The sequence below is a fragment of the Stylophora pistillata genome, chromosome 2 (assembly GCF_964205215.1).
Source record: "Stylophora pistillata chromosome 2, jaStyPist1.2, whole genome shotgun sequence".
Taxonomy (NCBI): Eukaryota; Metazoa; Cnidaria; class Anthozoa; order Scleractinia; family Pocilloporidae; genus Stylophora; species Stylophora pistillata.
Window position 1 is genome coordinate 49,313,518 of NC_142520.1, and position 20,373 is coordinate 49,333,890.

The 20,373-nt window shown below is 35.7% G+C and overlaps 2 protein-coding genes across 4 annotated transcripts; one reads left to right on the top strand and one right to left on the bottom strand.

Moving 5' to 3' along the window:
* Nucleotides 1–4,183: 4,183 nt before the first annotated feature.
* Nucleotides 4,184–11,750, bottom strand: LOC111325081 (sterile alpha motif domain-containing protein 3-like). 2 transcript variants are annotated; one of them, XM_088748085.1, is made up of 8 exons: nt 11,612–11,750; nt 10,814–11,025; nt 8,856–9,115; nt 8,562–8,652; nt 7,423–7,782; nt 6,895–7,102; nt 6,121–6,215; nt 4,184–5,393 (listed from the first exon to the last, which is right to left on the bottom strand). In XM_088748085.1, the coding sequence occupies exons 1-8, from the start codon at nt 11,694–11,696 to the stop codon at nt 5,070–5,072; spliced, it is 1,635 nt and encodes a 544-aa protein (XP_088604211.1). In that variant the 5' UTR covers nt 11,697–11,750; the 3' UTR covers nt 4,184–5,069. The 2 variants fall into 2 exon arrangements, with proteins under 2 accessions (XP_088604211.1, XP_022784542.2); XM_022928807.2 differs by having other exon boundaries at nt 8,856–9,074; nt 10,803–11,025.
* A 411-nt stretch (nt 11,751–12,161) lies between these two features.
* On the top strand, nt 12,162–17,905 carry LOC148740060 (uncharacterized). Of its 2 annotated transcripts, none has more exons than XM_088748079.1 (9): nt 12,162–12,749; nt 12,938–13,087; nt 13,742–13,916; nt 14,655–14,812; nt 14,945–15,118; nt 15,336–15,705; nt 15,868–16,126; nt 16,851–17,044; nt 17,327–17,905. In XM_088748079.1, exons 1-9 carry the CDS (start codon nt 12,162–12,164, stop codon nt 17,746–17,748), a joined length of 2,490 nt encoding a protein of 829 aa, XP_088604205.1. In that variant the 3' UTR covers nt 17,749–17,905. The 2 variants fall into 2 exon arrangements, with proteins under 2 accessions (XP_088604205.1, XP_088604206.1); XM_088748080.1 differs by having other exon boundaries at nt 15,871–16,126.
* Nucleotides 17,906–20,373: the final 2,468 nt, after the last annotated feature.

The following is a 20,373-nucleotide window of genomic DNA, read 5'->3' on the forward strand; positions in this document are numbered from 1 at the left end:
AAGAGACTACTGGCACTCTACATGTTCCGCTGCTTGAACATTAATTCAGTAAAAAAAAATTGCTCTCTTTTTGTCCCATTTCTGCGACTCGTGTATTCGAAGAGGAATTTATATTCTCGAATCGAGCAGTAACACTACTGTACTTGCAATATGGGAAAGCGCAAACATCGATTTTATCTGTTTCGCAAACAAAGGAGTTAACTACCAACACCGGAAATCGTGGTGCCTACTGTTGCGTGCCGTTATTATACGTCGGCATACTGAGAGGTCAGAAAATGTGATCGCTTCTTCCCGGGAAATTATATTCTCTGGAGCTTGGACAGATCAGGAGAGTTTCTTTGACAGCTGGATTACACCCCATGTTGTGAAACCATTTATAAAGACATCGGGCTTTTTCTTCGCTTTTTGGGTCACATTTCTTCGCTTCTTGATGTTACAGTAACACGGGAAATCTAACCAGATTTATGATCGAATATGAGCTTCTTGTGGGTTCTTAATTTGATTCTTTAAAAACTGATCAGGTTTTCAATAAATAAATCCGATCGTGCCATAATGTGGCTACACATTTTGTGTAGGCCACACAAAAATTAACTAGGATGTCTACGTGCTATTCACAACCTCACCTCTCCCCCACCCGCTCTATTTTCGGGGCAATCTGTATTTAAAAAAAAAAAAATATTAATTTCTTTACTTTAATTATTTGAAATTATTTTAGTTAGATTTGGTTTAATCTTTCTTTATTAATTAAAAAAAAGGTACTCTCGACCCTCGACATTTGTACCCTCGCCCTTGGCATGAAACCCTCTGCAAAAAAAAGACTCGTTTACTTTACATCTCACCTGGACGTGTTCTTTATAAGTTACACAGGAAGCCTGAACCTTCAGCTCAAGTAAGCAAGTCTTATCTCGCAGCAGTTGAGTTTGCTAATCGCTGAGGGAAGCAGTTTTACTCGAATTCCATTGAAGCTACGATGTACCCCACAAAGAAACCTCTCGCAAAATGCTCAAACAATGTTTTTTAGGAAAGGCTCTTCGGTTATTTCTTTGATTTCAATTCTACTGATTGTTGCGCTGTTCTTGAGGATGGAAACAATAAACAGGAGAACGAAGATGAACGAACTTCGCCTTTCAGATATTGAAAGTCGCATAAAGATGCACGCTTTGACGAATAGAGTAAATGAAAACATTAAGGACAAGACCAAAACGTCAACAGGTAATAAAAGCACAAAACTGCTTCATTTCAGACAAAAGGAATCTTAGATTTGGAATAGATATATTTAGCTTGTATTTAGCAACATGATTTCGCCTCACTCCTTGATTACGGGTCTGTTCCTTGCAAGGTAGAATGTAAAATGGCTAAAATGACCTATCCATTCTCAGACCTTGCGTTAAAACATGATCGAGCTCCAAAATTTTGAAATCAAGGTTTTGATGTGTTGAACGTCATGATAGAAATTCAAACGAGAAGCCTCATGCATTATTTTGGTGAGATGAATAGGTCGGCAGTTGCTGTACAGTGGGATCATATTCTTATGCCGTAAACCTGAAGACCGCAAACAGATAATACGTACCGATAGAACAATGAGTAATAATTAGCCGATGAGCGTTTCTCACTTCTGATTAGGATTTCACAGCTATATAATTATAATTTCAATTTTAATCACGTTTAAATACGTGTGATTTAATTTGGCAGCAAGCTTAAAATTTTCACGTCCGATTTAACGAGGTCAATTTCTTGGCTCATCCTCGGTGTAAAAACCTGTGAAGCTCACGGGTGACGTAAAACAAAGACAACAAAACATTATAAACAATAGCGTACAGCAAAACAATACCTCGTGAAACAAAGAGATCCTTGTCAGGTTTTTACATTGAGGATGACCCAATTTCTTTGTCAGTATGCGTTTACGGACTGAAAAAAGGGGTGTTACGAAAACTAAGACCTAAGACCTGAGACTCAGTCTTAATTTTGGAGATAACGAAAACTAAGACCCTCTAAAATCGAATCCGTCGAAATACAAAATCAAATTGTAACCAAAACAGGTCTAATCTGTCAAATTATCTCCTGTCCGACCCTTTCCCCCGAGTTTTAGGTCAATTCGGACGAATTTTATTCAAAAACCTGCTAGTAATTAAATTCGCTGATTGCGCGATGTATAAATCGACTAACATTCGTCCCATAAATTAAATTCGTCCAAGACGTTGTATCCGTCTTGTTTGGACAGATACAGCGCGACTCCATTTTAGACGTCGCGCAACAGACGCATCAAATTCAATGCATACGTTATTATAATGTATATCCATTTGAGCCCGTGGTTCGTTTCGTTCATGTCGCATGCCCAAACAATTCCTTCGTACTCACTTTTCCCGCGTCTTTCCCACTTCATATGTTTTCTTCGGGCGAGTTATGTCCTTGTGGAGGAAAAAACTGCCGTCCACCTGCACAATTTGTAAAAATGAATACAAAATATTCATGCATAACCTGTGGAAAAAGTGTTTGTGTCAGAATTGAATGCTCTATTGCTGAAAAGGACGAAGACACATTGAGTTGGGAGGCAAACAAAAGTGTGGGCTGTTGTTTTCCATGTGCTGGAGCGGTATTCGCTGGAGCTGCTGCAGGTGCTGGCCAAAACGAATTAAAACAAATAAAAATAAGAAAATAATAGAAAAATAAAATTCGTCTTATAAATTCGACGTCTAAATCACCCGTCAATTAATCGTCGACTGATTGACGAATTTAAGAGCGAATGTTACCAACTGTCATATATTTGGTGGCAACAGCCAAAAAATCGATTCAGCTCATATTCTCAAGTTAGGTAGGCCTTATGGTGAAACAAAGCACTGCATACTTCGTTTGGTTGAATATCGATTTATTTTCGAGAAAATCGATAATAACTGAATTTCGACCAAATGCCGCTTTTGAAGCTCAAAATTTCAGACAAATCTCGGAGCGTCACGCCACGAATTGAAAACCCTTGGACCGATAAAAACTACCGAATCTTAAAAAACAACATCAATACATATGTTGACAGCAATTTGAGCAATTCTTGATCATTGATTTACACAATCTAATTGAATTTAACCGACCTTCTTCTAACAAGATTAAAAATAGTTCAAAACTAGCCCGTTTTTTAACTATGTGCTATACAAAATAATCGACTAAAAATCTGGCTTTTGGAAGGCGAAGTGTGGTTCTTTTCGATCTTCAAAGGATTTTTTGGGAAAATGATTCAGTACGATTTAATCAAATTTTAAAGTTGGATAAAATAAGGCGATTTGACGGTGCCGTCAATTGTTCGAAAATGTTCACATTCACACACAAACTCAATTGTTTCACATTTTACATCCAATCTACAGCTTATTTAACATAATATTGTCTTACCGTCAATATTTCTGTATCACAGAAGGGAATTGCAGTCCTAAAATTGTTGCATTGCACCCTCAATAGCAATAGAACTTGGCAGGATAGTCAACACCTCCTGATAATGACTGTTTACAAAACGTAACTCGGGGTTTCTCTATTCCCATTTCGTTGAAATACTTTGTGTAAGAGATCTTTGTTTAATTATAAGTCTACAACCGAACCATGAATCAGATGTAAGCGGAATGTTGCTAGTTCAGAAACATGTTTCTCGCGTGCAGAATGACGCTAATTAATTCAAAATGACGCAGCCCCAAACAGTTTCTTTAGAAACTCTCAGCCTTAATTCAAAATGCGGTCTACTGAAATAAAACGCAAAAATAAAACATTGGACTATGAAGTACGTGGCTACTGGAACTAAGGTCGTTTGTTACATATACGAAACAGGAGCAAACAATTATCTAACTCCGATCATACTTTAATGTATCATAATTGAATGTTTCATGGTACTTCGGGAGATAAAGCACATTTTAGATCAAAAAAGAGCAATAGATCTGCAAAGGGCATAGCCCATCACACCGCTAAAAAAGTTGAGTGATTCCAACTCAATATAACGAGTTCAACTTGCATCCAGAATAACTCTTTATATTGAGTTGGATTAACTATCTATATTGAGTAAAACTAACTCATTGGAGTAAGTTAGGACAACTCAAAAAGAGTTAGAAGTACTCAAATAATGAGTTAACTCTACTCAAAACATGAGTGGGTTTTTCTCAAAAATGAGTACAGACAACTCTGATAATGTGTTCAGTAAACTCATACGAAATGCATCCAGATTGACTCTTTATTTTGAGTTAAACTTCACTTCACTCAAAAAAATGAGTTAGCTTACTCTCACAATGAGTTACCTCCATGGCATAAAACTGTTCAGATTGGTTAACATCAATGTTATTAGAAGAGGTATATCAAGCTAAATAAATAAAAGCAAGTGTCACTAGAAATCATGAAGCTATATTAAATTTGCAAAACGAATAATTTTTTGTTTGCTAAAATTCTGAAGATATGCATGTAAAATGTAAAATTATAAAAATTGTCCACTCTTCCATGAATGTAAAATGGTCTAACATTATTTAGCAATAAATAGTAACAATTTTTAAGAAATCCTTAATTTAAAGAGTGCATGCAATGAAATGTATTTAAGGGAATACTGAATCACACGAATTTAGTGTGAGCACTCAAATAATCATAAATAATCTTTAATTTTGGATAAGCTGTAATAGGTTTTGAAAGAAAAGATTGAAGGATAATCTAAACATTGATCACATGATGCAGGCATTCAAACAAGGGCAAAATACACTGTAAGCAATATTTTAATATATTTTACAAATCACTATCAAGCAATTGAAATCTACAGAGTAAATTACCATACATAGTCTAGAGCCATCTTTAAATAAGTGCAATTCCTTTGATGCAGGTATACCATTTCATTAATACCCCTAATCCATCTGAACAATATGCCCTACAAGGGAACAGTACTTTTTCAAATAGCTTTGGACCATTTATTGTAATTCACTCCCTAGATTTCATTTGCCCAATAATTTACGAAATAAATCAATATATTGTGTACAGGTATATGCAATTGGTTGAATATCAACCACACATGAAGTATAATTAAGTTATCATTCAATTGAAGTAATTATAAAATCACATTTTCAGATCTTTGACATAGCATCAATGTCATTTACAAAATTAATTACTGTGGATGGTAGCTTCTTCCCATCCTGAAGTTGCAATATGCACTTTTGCAAGTACAAATAGAAGTTGTTGAGGCCACTTGGATAGTCATAAAGGAACACATAGTAACATGCCATCAAACAGACTGTGGCCTCCAACAGAGTGGTGTTTGTTGAGCTGCATAGCACTTGCTGATCTGCTATTATATAGATAGCGTCGGGGGAACTTAGCTGCCCTTTAAATACAATTCTTGGAAAAGGCTTGTTGGAAATCTTCACGATCTCATCAATATCTTCATCTTCCTACAAAAAAAGTAAAACTCCAGAGTCAATAATTATTGTGTTTGAAAACAATATTTGTTTTTTTAAAAAAAATACAGCTTGTCAAATTTATTGACGAGAATTTCTTGAATCTATTGCTTCTGTCAATCAATGATAATCAGTCGGTGCCTTTTATATTTTTGACTAGCTGCAATGAAAAACCAAATTGTTTCCAAATGTGCAACTAATGAGTTCGCAGAATTTCGGGAACCACTATAACCAATGTGATTTCTGGCACCTTTTTGACTGACAATATGATAGGTCATAATTAATGTTCGAATTATATTAGACTGCTAGCTATCATATGAATAATAATTTAGCTGTAAAATCTGTTATGTTATCTATGACTTTTTTTTCTTGTCACTTTGTGTGGTGCAATTTTTTTGCCAAAAACTCGTGCGTAGGGCTACCATTAAATGCTGATTATCTCAAAAAGAGTTCTGGACACCAATTTTTTCTTTTCAGATTTGAAATAAAGCATTAAATTTTACTTCGGAAAATTGTAGTTTCAAAAAAAGTTTAACATTATTTCCAAAAGTAGCCAGTCACCTTAACAAGCTGTATGTACCGATATGTTCAATAATGAAATTGTTGGAATTGAGTGGCACCCAAATCCTAAAATAATGTAATCTTGTCAATCAAATAGAGATGCTAGAACCATTAATTTTAACTATTCTTTCAGAAATAAATATAATTTGATGATACTTACAAATACGAAATGGACAAAGTCATCTGTTGAAATAAGGCCAGACTTTGGCAGAAGAAGGTATGGCAGTACTGCCATGGCCACTTCAGCTTGTTCCTCTAGAAATAATTGAAAGATTTAGATTGATTTCACTACAATTAGGGTATTTACACTGGACCAGGTTCATCAAAACTGGCTTAGTTTTAATCTTTGCACTGTTTTTTACTTAATTGTATGATGCCCTTTAATATTTGTGATCCAAAGTAATATAGGGGTTTACTGCACTGCACTGTGTTAACACTGAATAAATTTTAGTAAAGCGACGGTATTTTTTTAAGCCTTCCGGTGCAAGAAAAAATACAGCTCAGGAGTAAGATTGTCCAGGGTAACACACAAACTAGCAGTGTAGTAAATTGTTTATAATATGATATGAAGACATCAGATACCCAAAAATTTGAAAAAAATATTGAAACGTTTGAAAGGACAGACCTTTCGAGCATGTGCTGTTGCTGCACTTGAAAATGGGTTGTAATAGACCTACTTGACTAGACAAATTGCCCATTTCAGACCATGTGATGTTTACATGTTGTTCTCTGTAGAATTGTATCTAGAATCTTTACATGTTCACATGAATGGACGAATTAATATCAGAAAAACAAAGAAACTATTCTCCAGAGACGATATTGTAAACATCACATTGTCTGAAATGGGCAATTTGCATTTGATTCTGATTAGGTCTATACACGGGAAAGGCACGAGCTCGCATGATAAGATATTGTTTTCTTTTATATTTCTTACCAATTGTTGGTTCTGATTCATCTTCGTTCATGTCATCATCATCATCCTCCAGGAGGTGCAGGAACGTTTGGATTTCTTCTTTTGATTTACTCTTATTTTTTGTCTTTCCTAGTTTTACAATCGGGTCAGTGACTTGCTGAAAATTAGACCTGAATGAATCCACCACACTTGAATTTAGACCCAAAATTCTTTCAAATTCAGCCAGTATCTAAGGAACAAAGGTTTGAATAGCATCAATAATAATTCCTATATTTCTGTTAACATATGAAGTAAGAGAGGACATTCACATCTTGCAAGCATAGGATGTCTGCATATCACCCAACACACCCAGAATTGCCCAGTTACTCAAGGCAGCAAATTGTGCTGACCTGACAGAACAACCAGACTGCCAATCACCCTAATGTGGGGGTAGTTTTATTAAACTCATCCTTCTTCTACACAACTTTCTTGTTGAAAGACACAGAGAAAACACAATTAGATTGCTCATACTCATAGTTCACAAGGACAACAATATATAGCTTAACATACCTGTTCAAACTTAAATAGAGTAGGGTAGTGTTCTTTTATTTCCTTGATGCTCATATTGTCATTCATTAGTCTCCGTCTGCTGGGGAAAGTCAGTGACATTCGTTTGCTTATCTTTGCCCAATCTGGAGACCTTTTTTCAAATTCACTCTTCATAAAATCTTTATGTCGTTGTAGAGACACCTCATCCTCACCCTCTGGAAAGGGTGGCTCCCAGTTTATGGCTCCTCTGCGAAGCTTAGCTTTCACACACTCTTTGGAGCTCTCTTTGGGCTTTCTTTTCCTGAGGATTACTTCCGGGTCATCTTTAATAGACTTTCTCTCATTACGGAACTTTTCGTATAGACTAGCGTACCAGGAATCCTGGAAATAGTATTCAAATCAATTATCTCTGATGTAATAGATGATTTGCATTTATATGACATTTCAGTACTAGAATCCTCTGCACATATATTTTTTCTTTTTCAGATTTTGAATCTCTTTTGTATCTCCTTTTTTGATCTCCTAGTATTCGCAAAAGCTACTCAAGGAGTAATAAATCAAAATAAAAAAAACTATGTGCCAGCATTCTAGTAGCTGTAGTATTATTTTCATGCCATAATTCAACAGGGTTCCCACTCTTATGAAAAAGTTAAATTCCCTGACCAAAACCAAAACCAATTTTTCCATCACCCAATGGCACACTTCTAGTTAGTCATTGTTATGAAGGACACCACGAATATTTGGGAAATTTCATTTGGAAACATAATCACCAAGAAGATGTTGCAAAGATGAAAGAAAAATTCCCTATTTTGATAAATTGCAAATTTCCCTGACCAAAATCAAAATTCCCCGACCTTGAAAAAAATGCCAAATTCTCTGACTGTGGGAGTCAATGTTCAAATTACCTTTTTATTAGATCATTGAATCAGTCAGCAATTTGGAAAACTCTGGATAGGTCATGAAAAAACATGTAATAAGCTAAAATGCAAGGTCACATATGGTTTGCATTTTTTACTAGTGAACATGATCAACCTTTAAGGCCTCGATATGAAAACTTTTTTGAGGGATATGTAGCAAACTTTTTCATGTTTTCATATAACAGCATCAGATATCAACATATCATTTGTTTCAAAACCTTAGAGTACTTATTCGGTACTTACATATCCAGTACCAATTGAGGTATCTTTCAGGAAGGGATACTTCTGGACTATTAGTTCACAAATAGATGTGAGTTGATGTTTGGTGGGATACCTACAATTCACAAACCAAAAAATAAAATGAAATGTACAATAATTAGTAACCTAATACCAGTACCTTCTTCTTCAACATAAGATCTCATTGATGAAAATACAATAAGCCAATTTTAGCATTTCCCTACACCACAATAAAATGTATTCCTGATGGCTTTTCATCAATCAAAAAGTGGTAAACATATATCAAACAAGTATACTTACAAAGTGTAGCGGGCAAAATGATCGTATATTGAGCCTATGAACTCTCTTCTAAACTTCTTATTGATGTTCTGCTTCTCCTTGCTTGCCAGTGTTCTAGTAACATCCAGTCGGAAACTGGTTGGAAGTGTTAACACTCTTGGCCAAAGCATTTTTGCATTTAGCACTATATTGTCATCAGGGCAGGGACTGCTAACTTTGTTATCAAATTCCAGCCTCTTTCTGTATGAATAGTAAAATATAGCTGTAGATAATGGATGTCCCTAAAGACAGAAAGGAATGGATCAAAATAGACTTTTTATTTAACAAACATGACATCTTGAAGCAAAACAATTATATCATTTCAATGACACCTGAACACCTTATCAATGGCTGATATGTATAATGGCATAAAACATTACTCCAAGTAAGATGGAAACAAATTCAAACAAATCAGATTGAAGTCATCTAAAAAAGTAAATCAGACTTTCATAAGATCCATTAGAATTGCTAAAATCTCTGATGATGTACATCTGGTTTGAAAGGGCATTAAACTTTTTTTTGCTAATTCTTTTATGGGTTTGTATTTAGTAAATTTATATATACTGGCAAAAACAATTCCCAGAGAATATATGTCACTCTTAACAGATTGGGGATGAGTTCCCTCAATGAGTTCAGGAGCAATTTGCATGTGCTCTTTGCGGTAGCGATCCTTCTCCGCAGCAGTAAGAACTTTAATCTTCCCTTCACTTATCAGTGTGGCCTTACTAAAATCTATTAAGATAGGTGTGATAACATTTACAGGTGATACAGAAACAACAATGTTGTCAGTTTTTATATCATTGTGGAGCACTCCCATAGTATGTAAATAGCAAATACTATCAGTAATCTGGAAACTTAAATGAAGCCAATACTCTGGACCATTTACATAAGATTTAATATGTTCTTCATCCTTATGTAAAAGTTCTCTTAGTGTCAAGGCCTTAAACGATCCATTACCATAAAATTCTGCGACTATGAAATAAGGCTTCTGCATTGTGTTTACCCCAAATATAATGGGGAGATTTATGTGACAACATTTGTCCAAAAATGAAGCTTCCCTTTGAACTTCCTTAACACTAGATGACTCTAAATACTTGACTGCAACTGGTGTGGATCTAAATTTTTTTAAGCACACAGTTCCAAATCTGCCACTACTTAGGTTATCATCTGGTCCAAGATCTTCTAGCATTGTTGGTTGGATTTGCAAAAGCTCCCTAGAAGTATTATTTTTCATATTATTCCTTGCACATCCCTGGAATACACATTTAGTTGTTTTTAGTTTCTCTTTTTCCTTTCTGAAGCTCTCCACATCTCGAAGTACTTTTCTTTCGTTTTCTTTTCTACTCCTATTGCTTCATGCAGATTCTGATTTTTCTGTTTTAGATCACTCATCAGCAATTCAAGTCCCGTTTTTGACTTTTGTCTTTCTTCCCTTTTCCTTTTGTTGCGAGCAAGCCTTTGTCTTCTCTTAGCCGTCAAGGAATGAGTTCTTTTTCCTTTTTCTGAAATTTTAATAAGTATAAATTCATTTCTGTCCTCTTTGATGAGCGCTATTAAATATAGCACTCAAAAGAGATACTGGTAAAAGGTGCTTACAAAACACCTTACACAGCAACCATGTTGGCACAAAACAAATTTATACTGTCCTTATGTATCTTACAAAACAGTCTCTACTTACAAGCAAATGTATACTCAATTGAGTAAAGTAATGGTAAAAGGCAGTTAAACTACCTTACACAAAAGCAGAGGCTCAGCACTGATTGTAAGATCTAAGGCTATAAACCGACCGCACCTTTTATTTTTTTAAACTATTGTTTTGCAAAAATAGTTATAAAAACAAAGTTATCAAGGTTGTTGAAGCAAGTCATAGAAATAATGATCCAGTATTATAATGTAGCACAATATTATACCATAACTTAAGATTCAAACCTTGCTTTTACTTCTGTATCAGCTGGAATTCTGTCTTGTACTTCCATTTCTTCATTGGCAATTGGGGTACCCTCTTCAACTAAATCAATACTCTCGGGCCTGGAGGTTTTTTTCAAAGATTCAAGTTGCTTGATAAACTTCATTCTAGGGCCGACCACAGGTATCAGTTGCACTAACGCATTCTCCGTTAAGCATTGCATTGCTTTGCCATCGATTTCGTTCTCTTATGAAAGAAAAGAGAGCAATTGGAATCAATATGAAAGAATGTGGGGTAAAGCTTGATAGTTTTGTACTTAGGTATTAGGCAAGACCTATCTATGTGTGCTTAGCACGGCATAGCATGAATGGTACCGAAGTTCCCGCCAAAACCAAGAATCTTTGCATTGGAACAAAACCAAGAATCTTTGCATTGGAAAGAGATCAACCAAATCTCCTCGTAATATTTAATCACCAAAACCTGAGTTTGATTTTTGGTTTTACTGTTCATCTGGATTCCTTATGAATTAGTTTTTTTTTATTCAAAATGGCACCGATTTGCAATACAACGGGTAATGCTCTCTAGATCCTACCAGAGTGTGTACATGGTCGTACATGGTACGGATAGCGCGAAGTTCAAGGAAAATAACCTTGGAAAATAAAGAAATCCTCACAAAAATAAACTAAAATAATACATGATTTATCGTCGTATTATATCTCTACCTAAAATTCAGATCTAAGCATGTACTGAAGGACAACAAATGAGCTTTGTACGAATAAACTTGAAATTCAGGTTAACCTAATATTGTACAAATTCTCTAGTTATAGCTTACCTTCAAAGGTAGAAGCGTGGGACGAAAACCCATTTTGTATCATCCACTGCTTAACCTCGTCCACAGACTTCGGGAAACTTGCCATCTTTTTGAAAACGCTAAAGAGCTCACTTGACTATTGCAATGCAAAGAGTTGGACTACGTGGGAGAAAGCATTCATGGAGAACAAGAGTTTTATCTCGTACATTCGCGCCCTTTTTTTTGATTGGTAGCCACTATCACATGGTCATGTTCATCACATCGAGGTTAAATTTTAGCGCCAAAACAACAGGAAACTCAAATTGGAAAATATTCATTCATACAATATATCCTAAATAAAGACGGCTAAAATAATATCTACGTTGTAATGAAATATATTATAAATATTTTTATAAGAAAAGAGTTGATTTGTCTCAAACTTTGTCCTACTACCATTCCAATCTCGTTCCCAGAGCCTGCGTTTCTACTGGTCAGCACCCAGACATTCGTTTAAGAGCCATTGAATTAGGGTCTTTCTGTGTTCTCCTTCATCAGCGCGTCGTTGTTTATCGAAGGTTTTCCGTATATCCAAATGCATAGTTGTCCATACTGTACTAGTTTTCTTGGTAGAAGCTTCAAAAAGTTATTACATCATATCAAATTTATTCACAGTCATGAACCAAACTTTAGCATCACATGCAGACAATGCGGCCAGTCATTTCGAAAATTCAATTCGTTCAAATCCCATATCCAGAGAGAAGAGAAGAAGAATGCACTGTTAAATTTTGCGAACGTAAGTGAGCAAGGCGATGAAGACGTAGAAGATGAAAACTCTGATGAAGAAGATGGAGAAGACAACGATTCAAATGAAGACACAAACTACGTCGACGATGTGACAAGATTCTTGGCACTGTTTATTTTAAAAACCAAAGAAGAAAATCAACTAAGCCAACAGACAGTCAATGCTATTCTTGACAATACAGGAGACCTAGTGGACAGTAGTTTAGTGGAAATGAAAAACAAAGTGGTGGCATGCCTTCAAAGCAGTGGAATAGAAATTGCTGATGTTGAGGGCCTATCTGGAGTACTTGATGAGCCAAGTATCTTCTCCCAAGCAAAACAACGTTTGCAGAATGAATACCAACAGATGAAGTACTTTGTTGAGAATTTTAACTTTGTGGTAAGTCCTTAGCTTATGTCCAGGCTTTAATAGATGTGATTAGAAGATATGGGACAAATTAATGTATTTTATCACTTGTGTTAACTTGCTTTAAAGTCATCTTAATTAGCCTTCTTATAAACACATGCATTACCAAAATAATATAAATATATTGATTATTATGCTGATATGAGTTTTAATATATATAGGAGCCACAGGAAGTCATCCTCAATCAATATGCTGAATATCGCTATCTGCAAGGCAAGCAAAAACTCTGCCTGGTCAAGGAAACATTTCATTACATCTCGATACTGAAAACCCTACAATCTTTGCTCAATCAGGCAGATGTTTTATGTGAGGTAAGCATCCTATTTGATGTATGTAGAACAGGGAATATAACAGGAACTGCAGAGATGGGTAGGGTTAGGTTTGCATTTTCTGATGTTAGCGCCCCCCCTTTCCCCCCCCCCCCCACACACACACTTGTTAGGATGCTGTGCAGTCCCTGTATAGAGCAGCTTTCGTATGACTGTGAAAAGTTCAGTGCCATGAACGTGTCGTGTCGTAACGTAGGATTTTAATTGGCTGGATTTTCTTTTTGCGCGATGTGATTGGCTAAGCAGTGCCGTGTCCGCGTAGTGACAGTGTTCGTGCAGTGTTTCGTGCCATGTTTCTTGCATTTGATTGGACGAGGAGTGCGTGTCTTGCAGTGACCGTGATGTTTTCTAGATTTTTAATTGGCTGACTCCTTCCCATGACAGTGTTCATGCCGTGAACGTTTCACAGTCATACGAAAACTGCACTAATAGTTATATTGAAACACTTCAGTTTATGGGTTACATGTTTTTATGGAGGAACTTGGGTGTGGTGATTTGGAAAACTCTTAGTTTTTGTGACAATTTAGATATCATTTTGAAGTTGACAATATTGAATCAATACCATTATTTTACATGACAGTCCCTCTAATAACAAATTACTTGTGGCACATTTTAATAATTTGGGTACTTTTGTAGGTTATGAATGGTCATTCCTCAAATGATGGAATTCTAAGAGACTATTGTGATGGTGAACAGTACAAAATGCATGCTCTTTTTGGACAACCTGGTAATGCACTACTTCTTCATTGTTACTATGATGATTTTCAAGTAACAAACCCGCTTGGATCAAAGACAAAAAAACATAAAATAGGTATGCTTTTCAATCATGTATTTACATGCATGTAAACTATTACGTGTTTTGTTAGGTTGCTGTTAGCATTAATAATTATCATGAACATTATTATTTATTGACTGACAATCTTTTGTTTTTTTGTGATGTGTGTTTCAAAGGAAAAGTCATCTCCTGTTTTTGTGTGTGTGTGTGTGTGCTTGTTGATGGTGTGTTTGCAGATGATGAAAAAACAAACTACAACCAAACTATCCACAAGATATTAATTGCATGTTTGTCATGTTTAAACAATATCTGGCAGGGAAATTTTGAGAAATCTCTAAAAACTGATCTTTTGGGGATATCCTATTCACTTATGAATGTTTATGAGGTTTGACATGCAACATCCACCATCCTAAATGTCAATCCTGTTCAATATCAAAATATTGAATGCGTACATGTAATGAGAGTAAGTTCCCTCAAATGTGCATTGTAAAATAAGTGCAAATGTAAGGTCTGGTTCATACGACGTGCTTCTGTTGTGCTGCACAATAGCACATTTGTGTTGACCCAAACTAAAGAAGGTTCAGCCTTGATTCATACGTCATACCTAGTATGTTGAGCCAAATACCTTAAACATAAATAGGTGGTAAAAACAGTCAGCAGAATTAAAGCAGAATTGAAAAATATCAAAGGAAAACATTGTTTGAGGTATGCATTTGGTTTGGCACAACATGTTATGACTATTGCCATTGAAATTGATTTTTTTATGAACATCAGGAGCCTTTTACTTCAATCTGGGAAATCTTAGTCCAGAATACCGTTCTGTTATCAACTCAATTCAGCTAATTGCTTTGTGCCGAGTACCGCTCATAAAAAAGTATGGAATGAATAGGATACTGCAGCCATTCATGCAAGACCTGCATCAACTAGAGGCAGTAAGTATATTGTAGCATACACTTAACTGTCACCTAAATGTAAGTTCTACCATATAAAAATAATTAAGTGCACATTGTCATTAATATTAATTTATAATTTAATTAAAAAATATGTATTTGTTTTCTTCCTAGGATAGAGGTGTAACATTTTGGATAGATGAACAAGAAAGAACATTCAGTGGTTCCATTGGACCTTATTCAAGTGACAATCTTGGGGCACATTCTCTTGGTGGTTTTCAGGAGAGCTTTTCTGGTCTAAGGATTTGTAGAATTTGTATGGCAACTAGAGAAGACACTAACACAAAGGTAGTAGTAGTAGTGTGCATGCATTTTTGGTCATTATTCAATGTGTCAAGTGTAAAAGATTATTTACCGGCATTCTAAATTTTGTTACAAATAAGTTTAGACTTTTGATCAGACCCTGTGTCAATAGTGTTAATATGAGTCTACACTTCAAAGTTCATGGATTTGAGATGAATATACTATTATACAACTCATATTGTGAATGTCACATTGATATTAGTTTACAGAAGCAGATTTTCAAATTAGAACAAGAGCAATCCATGACAGACATTGCCGGCTTGTAGAAAATGATGCAAATCTAGAAGCAACTTATGGGGTAAAAACAAGAAGTGTTCTCAACCAGTCCCGTTACTTCCACATTACTGATGGACTTGTTCTTGATGTCATGCATGACCAACTTGAGGGAGTGCTGCCCCTAGAAGTCAAGATTCTGTTACAGAAGTACATTCAAGAGGAAAATTATTTCACACTTGAAATTGTGAATGACAGATTAGAAAGATTGTGGTATCCTCAATCTGATGCTAGCAATAAACCAAGTCCTATAAAGCCGCAGTCATTGGCAAACAATTCAATGAGGATTTCACAGTCAGGTTAGGAGAATGATGTTTTGCAATGGCTGAGTTACATATTACTATTATATATTATGTTATATTTTAAAAAGAAAAAGAAATATACAAAAAATATATATAAAAGGCTTTGTTGTATACTAAAAGTACATGATAATTTCATATTCTTTTTCTTTCTTTCACCAGCAGCTCGGATGTGGTGCCTGGCAAGAATGTTTCCTATACTTATAGGAGACTTGATTCCACAAAATGATGAGCACTGGGAAAACTTTTTGCGACTACTGAAAATTGAAGAAATTGTTTTTGCTCCTAAAGCAACACCACAGGTGGCTGCATATCTTGGAGTTCTCATAGAGGAGTACCTAGAGGACTATGTCAACCTCAATGACCGGCTTCCAATCCCAAAGCAGCATTACATGGTGCATTACCCAAATCAAATTATCAAGTATGTCTTTTTATATTGAAATTGTAAGCATTGTACGTTTTGTACTACTGGGGGTTAGGGGAAGGGTATTACCACTTTATCCACCTTTCATAACTTTACATACCCTTTCAATATATGTATTATTAGCCCACTCAGACTTCATCATGCTGATTATTTAAGTTTTCTGAAACTTGCAGTGCAGCTTATACATGGGTATATAATGCAGTATTACTTATAGTTTTATGTGATGTTTAATGAATGAGCAATAATGTCTTATCAGGTTTAGAAGCATGAGGTGCAGCCGAGTGTTTTTAGACCTCATAATTATAAGATTTTGGTTCCACTGGAGCCACCATACATGGACTTTCATACTTCAATAGATATTTGACGTCACAGGCATGTGCGAGTAGCTCTAAAAGAAACTCCCACATGCTCAATATTCTATACATGGCAATCTGGAATTTTAGGGTGTGATGAGACCTTGATGAGGCTCTAAGTCTTCATCTAAACATGGACATATACTTCCTCTCAGATAAAGTCATCTGTCTTAGTGTTCTTTATATAAAGAATACTAATGAAGGTAATTTTTTTTATATAAAGGTTCATCTAAAAGATGGACTTAAAGGGGGACATTATCGAGTATAAAGGTCCATGCATGTAATATGTATGGTGTATCCAGTTGGCCCAAAGGCTTATGAATTATTAATGAGTTTTTGAATAATATCTAGTAATCTTCCATTTACAGAAATGGTCCCCTAGTAAGAAACTGGGCCATGAGGTTCGAGGCCAAACATAACTACTTTAAAAAGCTGGTAGACAACGTCAACAATTTCAAAAATATCACCTATTCCTTGGCTATGAGGCATCAAGCCCTTCAGACTTATCGAATGCAAAGTTCACAAGGCAACTATTTGAGAGTGTCTTTGGAAATTGGACCTGGTAAGGGAGCCATCATTAATTACTGGGGGGGAGGGCCAGTAAAATTTCTAAACCTTCATCCCAAGAAATCTTGTCCTCCCCAAATCAAAGCCTTGTCCCTCTCCCTAAATGCTGGTCCAAAATTTTTTGGCCCTTCCCAAATCAAAGCCCCCTAAACTTACCAGCCCTCCCCCAGTAATTAATGACCTAAGCATTAAATTAATTTAACCCCATGTTCAATGTCATTGGCTAAATCATGAGAGTTTCCTTTAATATATATATATATTTTATATAACTTTTTAGCTGTTGGAAGGGTAACAACTGTTCAAGAAGCAGGAGTAGAAGATGAGCTGCAAGAGGCAGACCCCCAAACTAAAGGCGACAGTTCACTGACACGCACATCCTGGGTTAAAGTTTATGGAACCAAATACGTAAAGGGCGATGTTATTGTAATTGACTACCACCATGGCTTTCCAATTTTGGGAAAGATCCAAAAGGTTTTGGTTGTTGAGAGACACATAGTTTGGTTTCAGTACCTTAAAATAAATGTTACTGAATTTGTCTGTCATTTAAATGCTTTTAAAGTTCAGCAACTGAACGAAATAAGATATATTAAGCAATCTGAGCTTCTAGATTATTACCCCCTTGGTCTCGTTAAGGGATTTGGTTGCTATGCCAACCAAGTCTTCGTGACATTGAAATACAGATTGGATCTTATGCAGTAATGATATTTTTGATTACATTTTGCTATATTGATGGATGTAAATAATACAGAAAAAATCATGATAAATAGTATATTGCAGAATAGAAAGTAAAGTTTCTTAAAATGGCTGCAAAAATATAAAGAAAAATTATTAAAAAGAATAATTACTTTTGTTTCAACTATGTTGTGGTGCTATTCATGCTCCATTTTTTCTGAGTAGAATTACTCAGAAACCAACTTGGATATCATAATGCGATTGAGTAATTTAACTCAACATTTGAGTTAGATTCTCTGAATTATCAAAGAGTTATTGGGTATTTCAATGATTTATGGGTGTTTTATTCATGTACTTTGGCCATTTTAGGGATGGATCGATTTGTAAAGGTTGTTTAATATTGTTCGAATTTGTGTCAATTGCTTGTGTACTATGTCTTGTCATAGTGCACGTGTTACTTTATACTGTTACATAATGTGTAGCAAATATAGCAAAAATATCCCAGCAGAAAGCATCCTTTGCTGGTAAAGCCCATCTCAAAATCATCCCTCATCCCTGTATTCCTTATGACAGACTCAACTTTTAGTTAATTTACTCAATACCGAGTAAATAAACTCACATATTGTGAGTTATATTACTTGACAAATTTTAGTAGAAATATTTGAGTAACTTAACTCAATATATTGAGTTAATTCCTGAGTTAACTCAAATTTTGAGTTAATCTAACTCATTTTGAATTAATCTAACTCATTTAAAAAATGCTTTTTTTGCGGTGCATGCATAACTGCAGATGTGCGACAAAGAAAAGTGTAGTGTTTGAATGTTTGTTTATTTAAAGTAAGTTTTATAAGGGTCAAACCTGGAAAACCACAACTTTCGCTGAAATATTCGAAAAAGCCAACGTTCAGCAGCTTTATATTTATACTACTTCTTCTCCAGAGGCTATCGTGCCTTGTTAAGTTAATCGTGCCGGTAGTAAGACTACGACCCAAGTAGCACGTTCACAATTTTCATAGCCTGCACAGCAGGCGTTCAAGTAAAGTTTGGGCGAACTTTACTTAAACACCTGCTCTGCAAGCAAAATTTTTCACACCCACCTTTTCGCTGCAGCGGTCCAAAAAAAGCTCATATCTGGAAATAAAACCATTTGTGCGTATCTCGGAACTAAAGAAACGCTTCGAGTAATCATTGCACCAGCTGACACAGCAGACTCGAGTTCGAGTCGGTATACCTATATTAAATACTTTCATTTTGGAAGAAGCGGCTTTGAAAAATCAACTCAACTAGTTAGTTATTTAGTATTCTTGCCGAAGAAGGTAGCCAAGTAGTGATCTATCCCCTCAAATATGGTTGAGTCCAAAGCCATCAATGCATCATTTGGCGAAATATTATAGAGCGTGGCTGATGCGTAATGAAACTTTTAACATAAGCCTGTTGTCTGGTCAGACCAGAGCGTTCACGCCCATCGGGAAACGATTGATATCTAGATTTAACCACGAAAAAGAAAGCAAACAAACCCATGTTGTGCCTATCTCCTTAAATCCATCCTTTCAAGATAATAATTTTAAGAAGTGAATGATTACTTCTTATAGAAGTCCAAAGCCAATCAATGCATCATATGGTGATATATTATTGAGCATGGTTTGATATATCAGAAAGAACTCTGCCCCTCGAACTAGAGCCTCTCGTTCACCCCAAACCAAGCTTTGCACTAAGCGAGGGACAAATTGTCACAGAATGTATGTCAGCAGGAGGAGAGAATATGGCTGCTCGACTAAGAACTAGGTCAGCTTTGTCGTTTGGCCGGGAAAAACCGAGACTAGCGGAATTGCTCTCAATCCGCCTTGAACAAGCAAGAAGAGGTATAATTACTGTTTCCCGTTTTTTTGGATCGTCTGTTGAGGTCACAGTGTACTCTTACTATAGTTTTCAACGAGCAGTAGATATCCTTAAGAGGACTGAGAACGACACGCAATGCTGTTGCAGATTTGACATCTTTTCTCTACAATTCATTTTATTAGTAAACGAAAATGCCAGTAACAAGGTAATTTCTGTAATTAATCAAACAATCAATAGAGATTAAAATAGTAAGGAAGAGGAAACAAATACGATTCAATTTTTCAGCGTCTTAAAAACTACTTGTAAATTATTTAAAAATCCTTACCGCTACTCGAGGCAACTGTCATCTCGACCGGTTCCTTCTTACACAAAGTAAGCATCAAGTGTTTCTACAGATAATTTCAATATATCAATAAAGTTGAAATGGTAAATTGGCCACCGTTACGATTATAAAAGCTGACGTTTCGAGCATTAGCCCTTCAACGGAGCGAATAGAGGAATGGTGGGTAGTGTGTGCTTTTAAAGGCAGGAAATGGAGCTACGTGTTTGGTGGGAACATGGCAACGAGAAAAACACGAAAGGTGGCCAATTTACCATTTCAACTTTTGTTAATATATTGAAATTATTTCGTTACCCCCACCGACGCAGCCCCAAACAGTTTCTTTAGAGACTATCAGCTTTTATTCGTTTCTACAGATACCCAGTGTGGTTTAAGCGATTAACGATAAAAACACCCCTCTGAATTTCATTTGGTAGGTTTGACTATAACTCATTTTGAATGTTACATACCGTAAACAGAAGAAAATTTAGTAA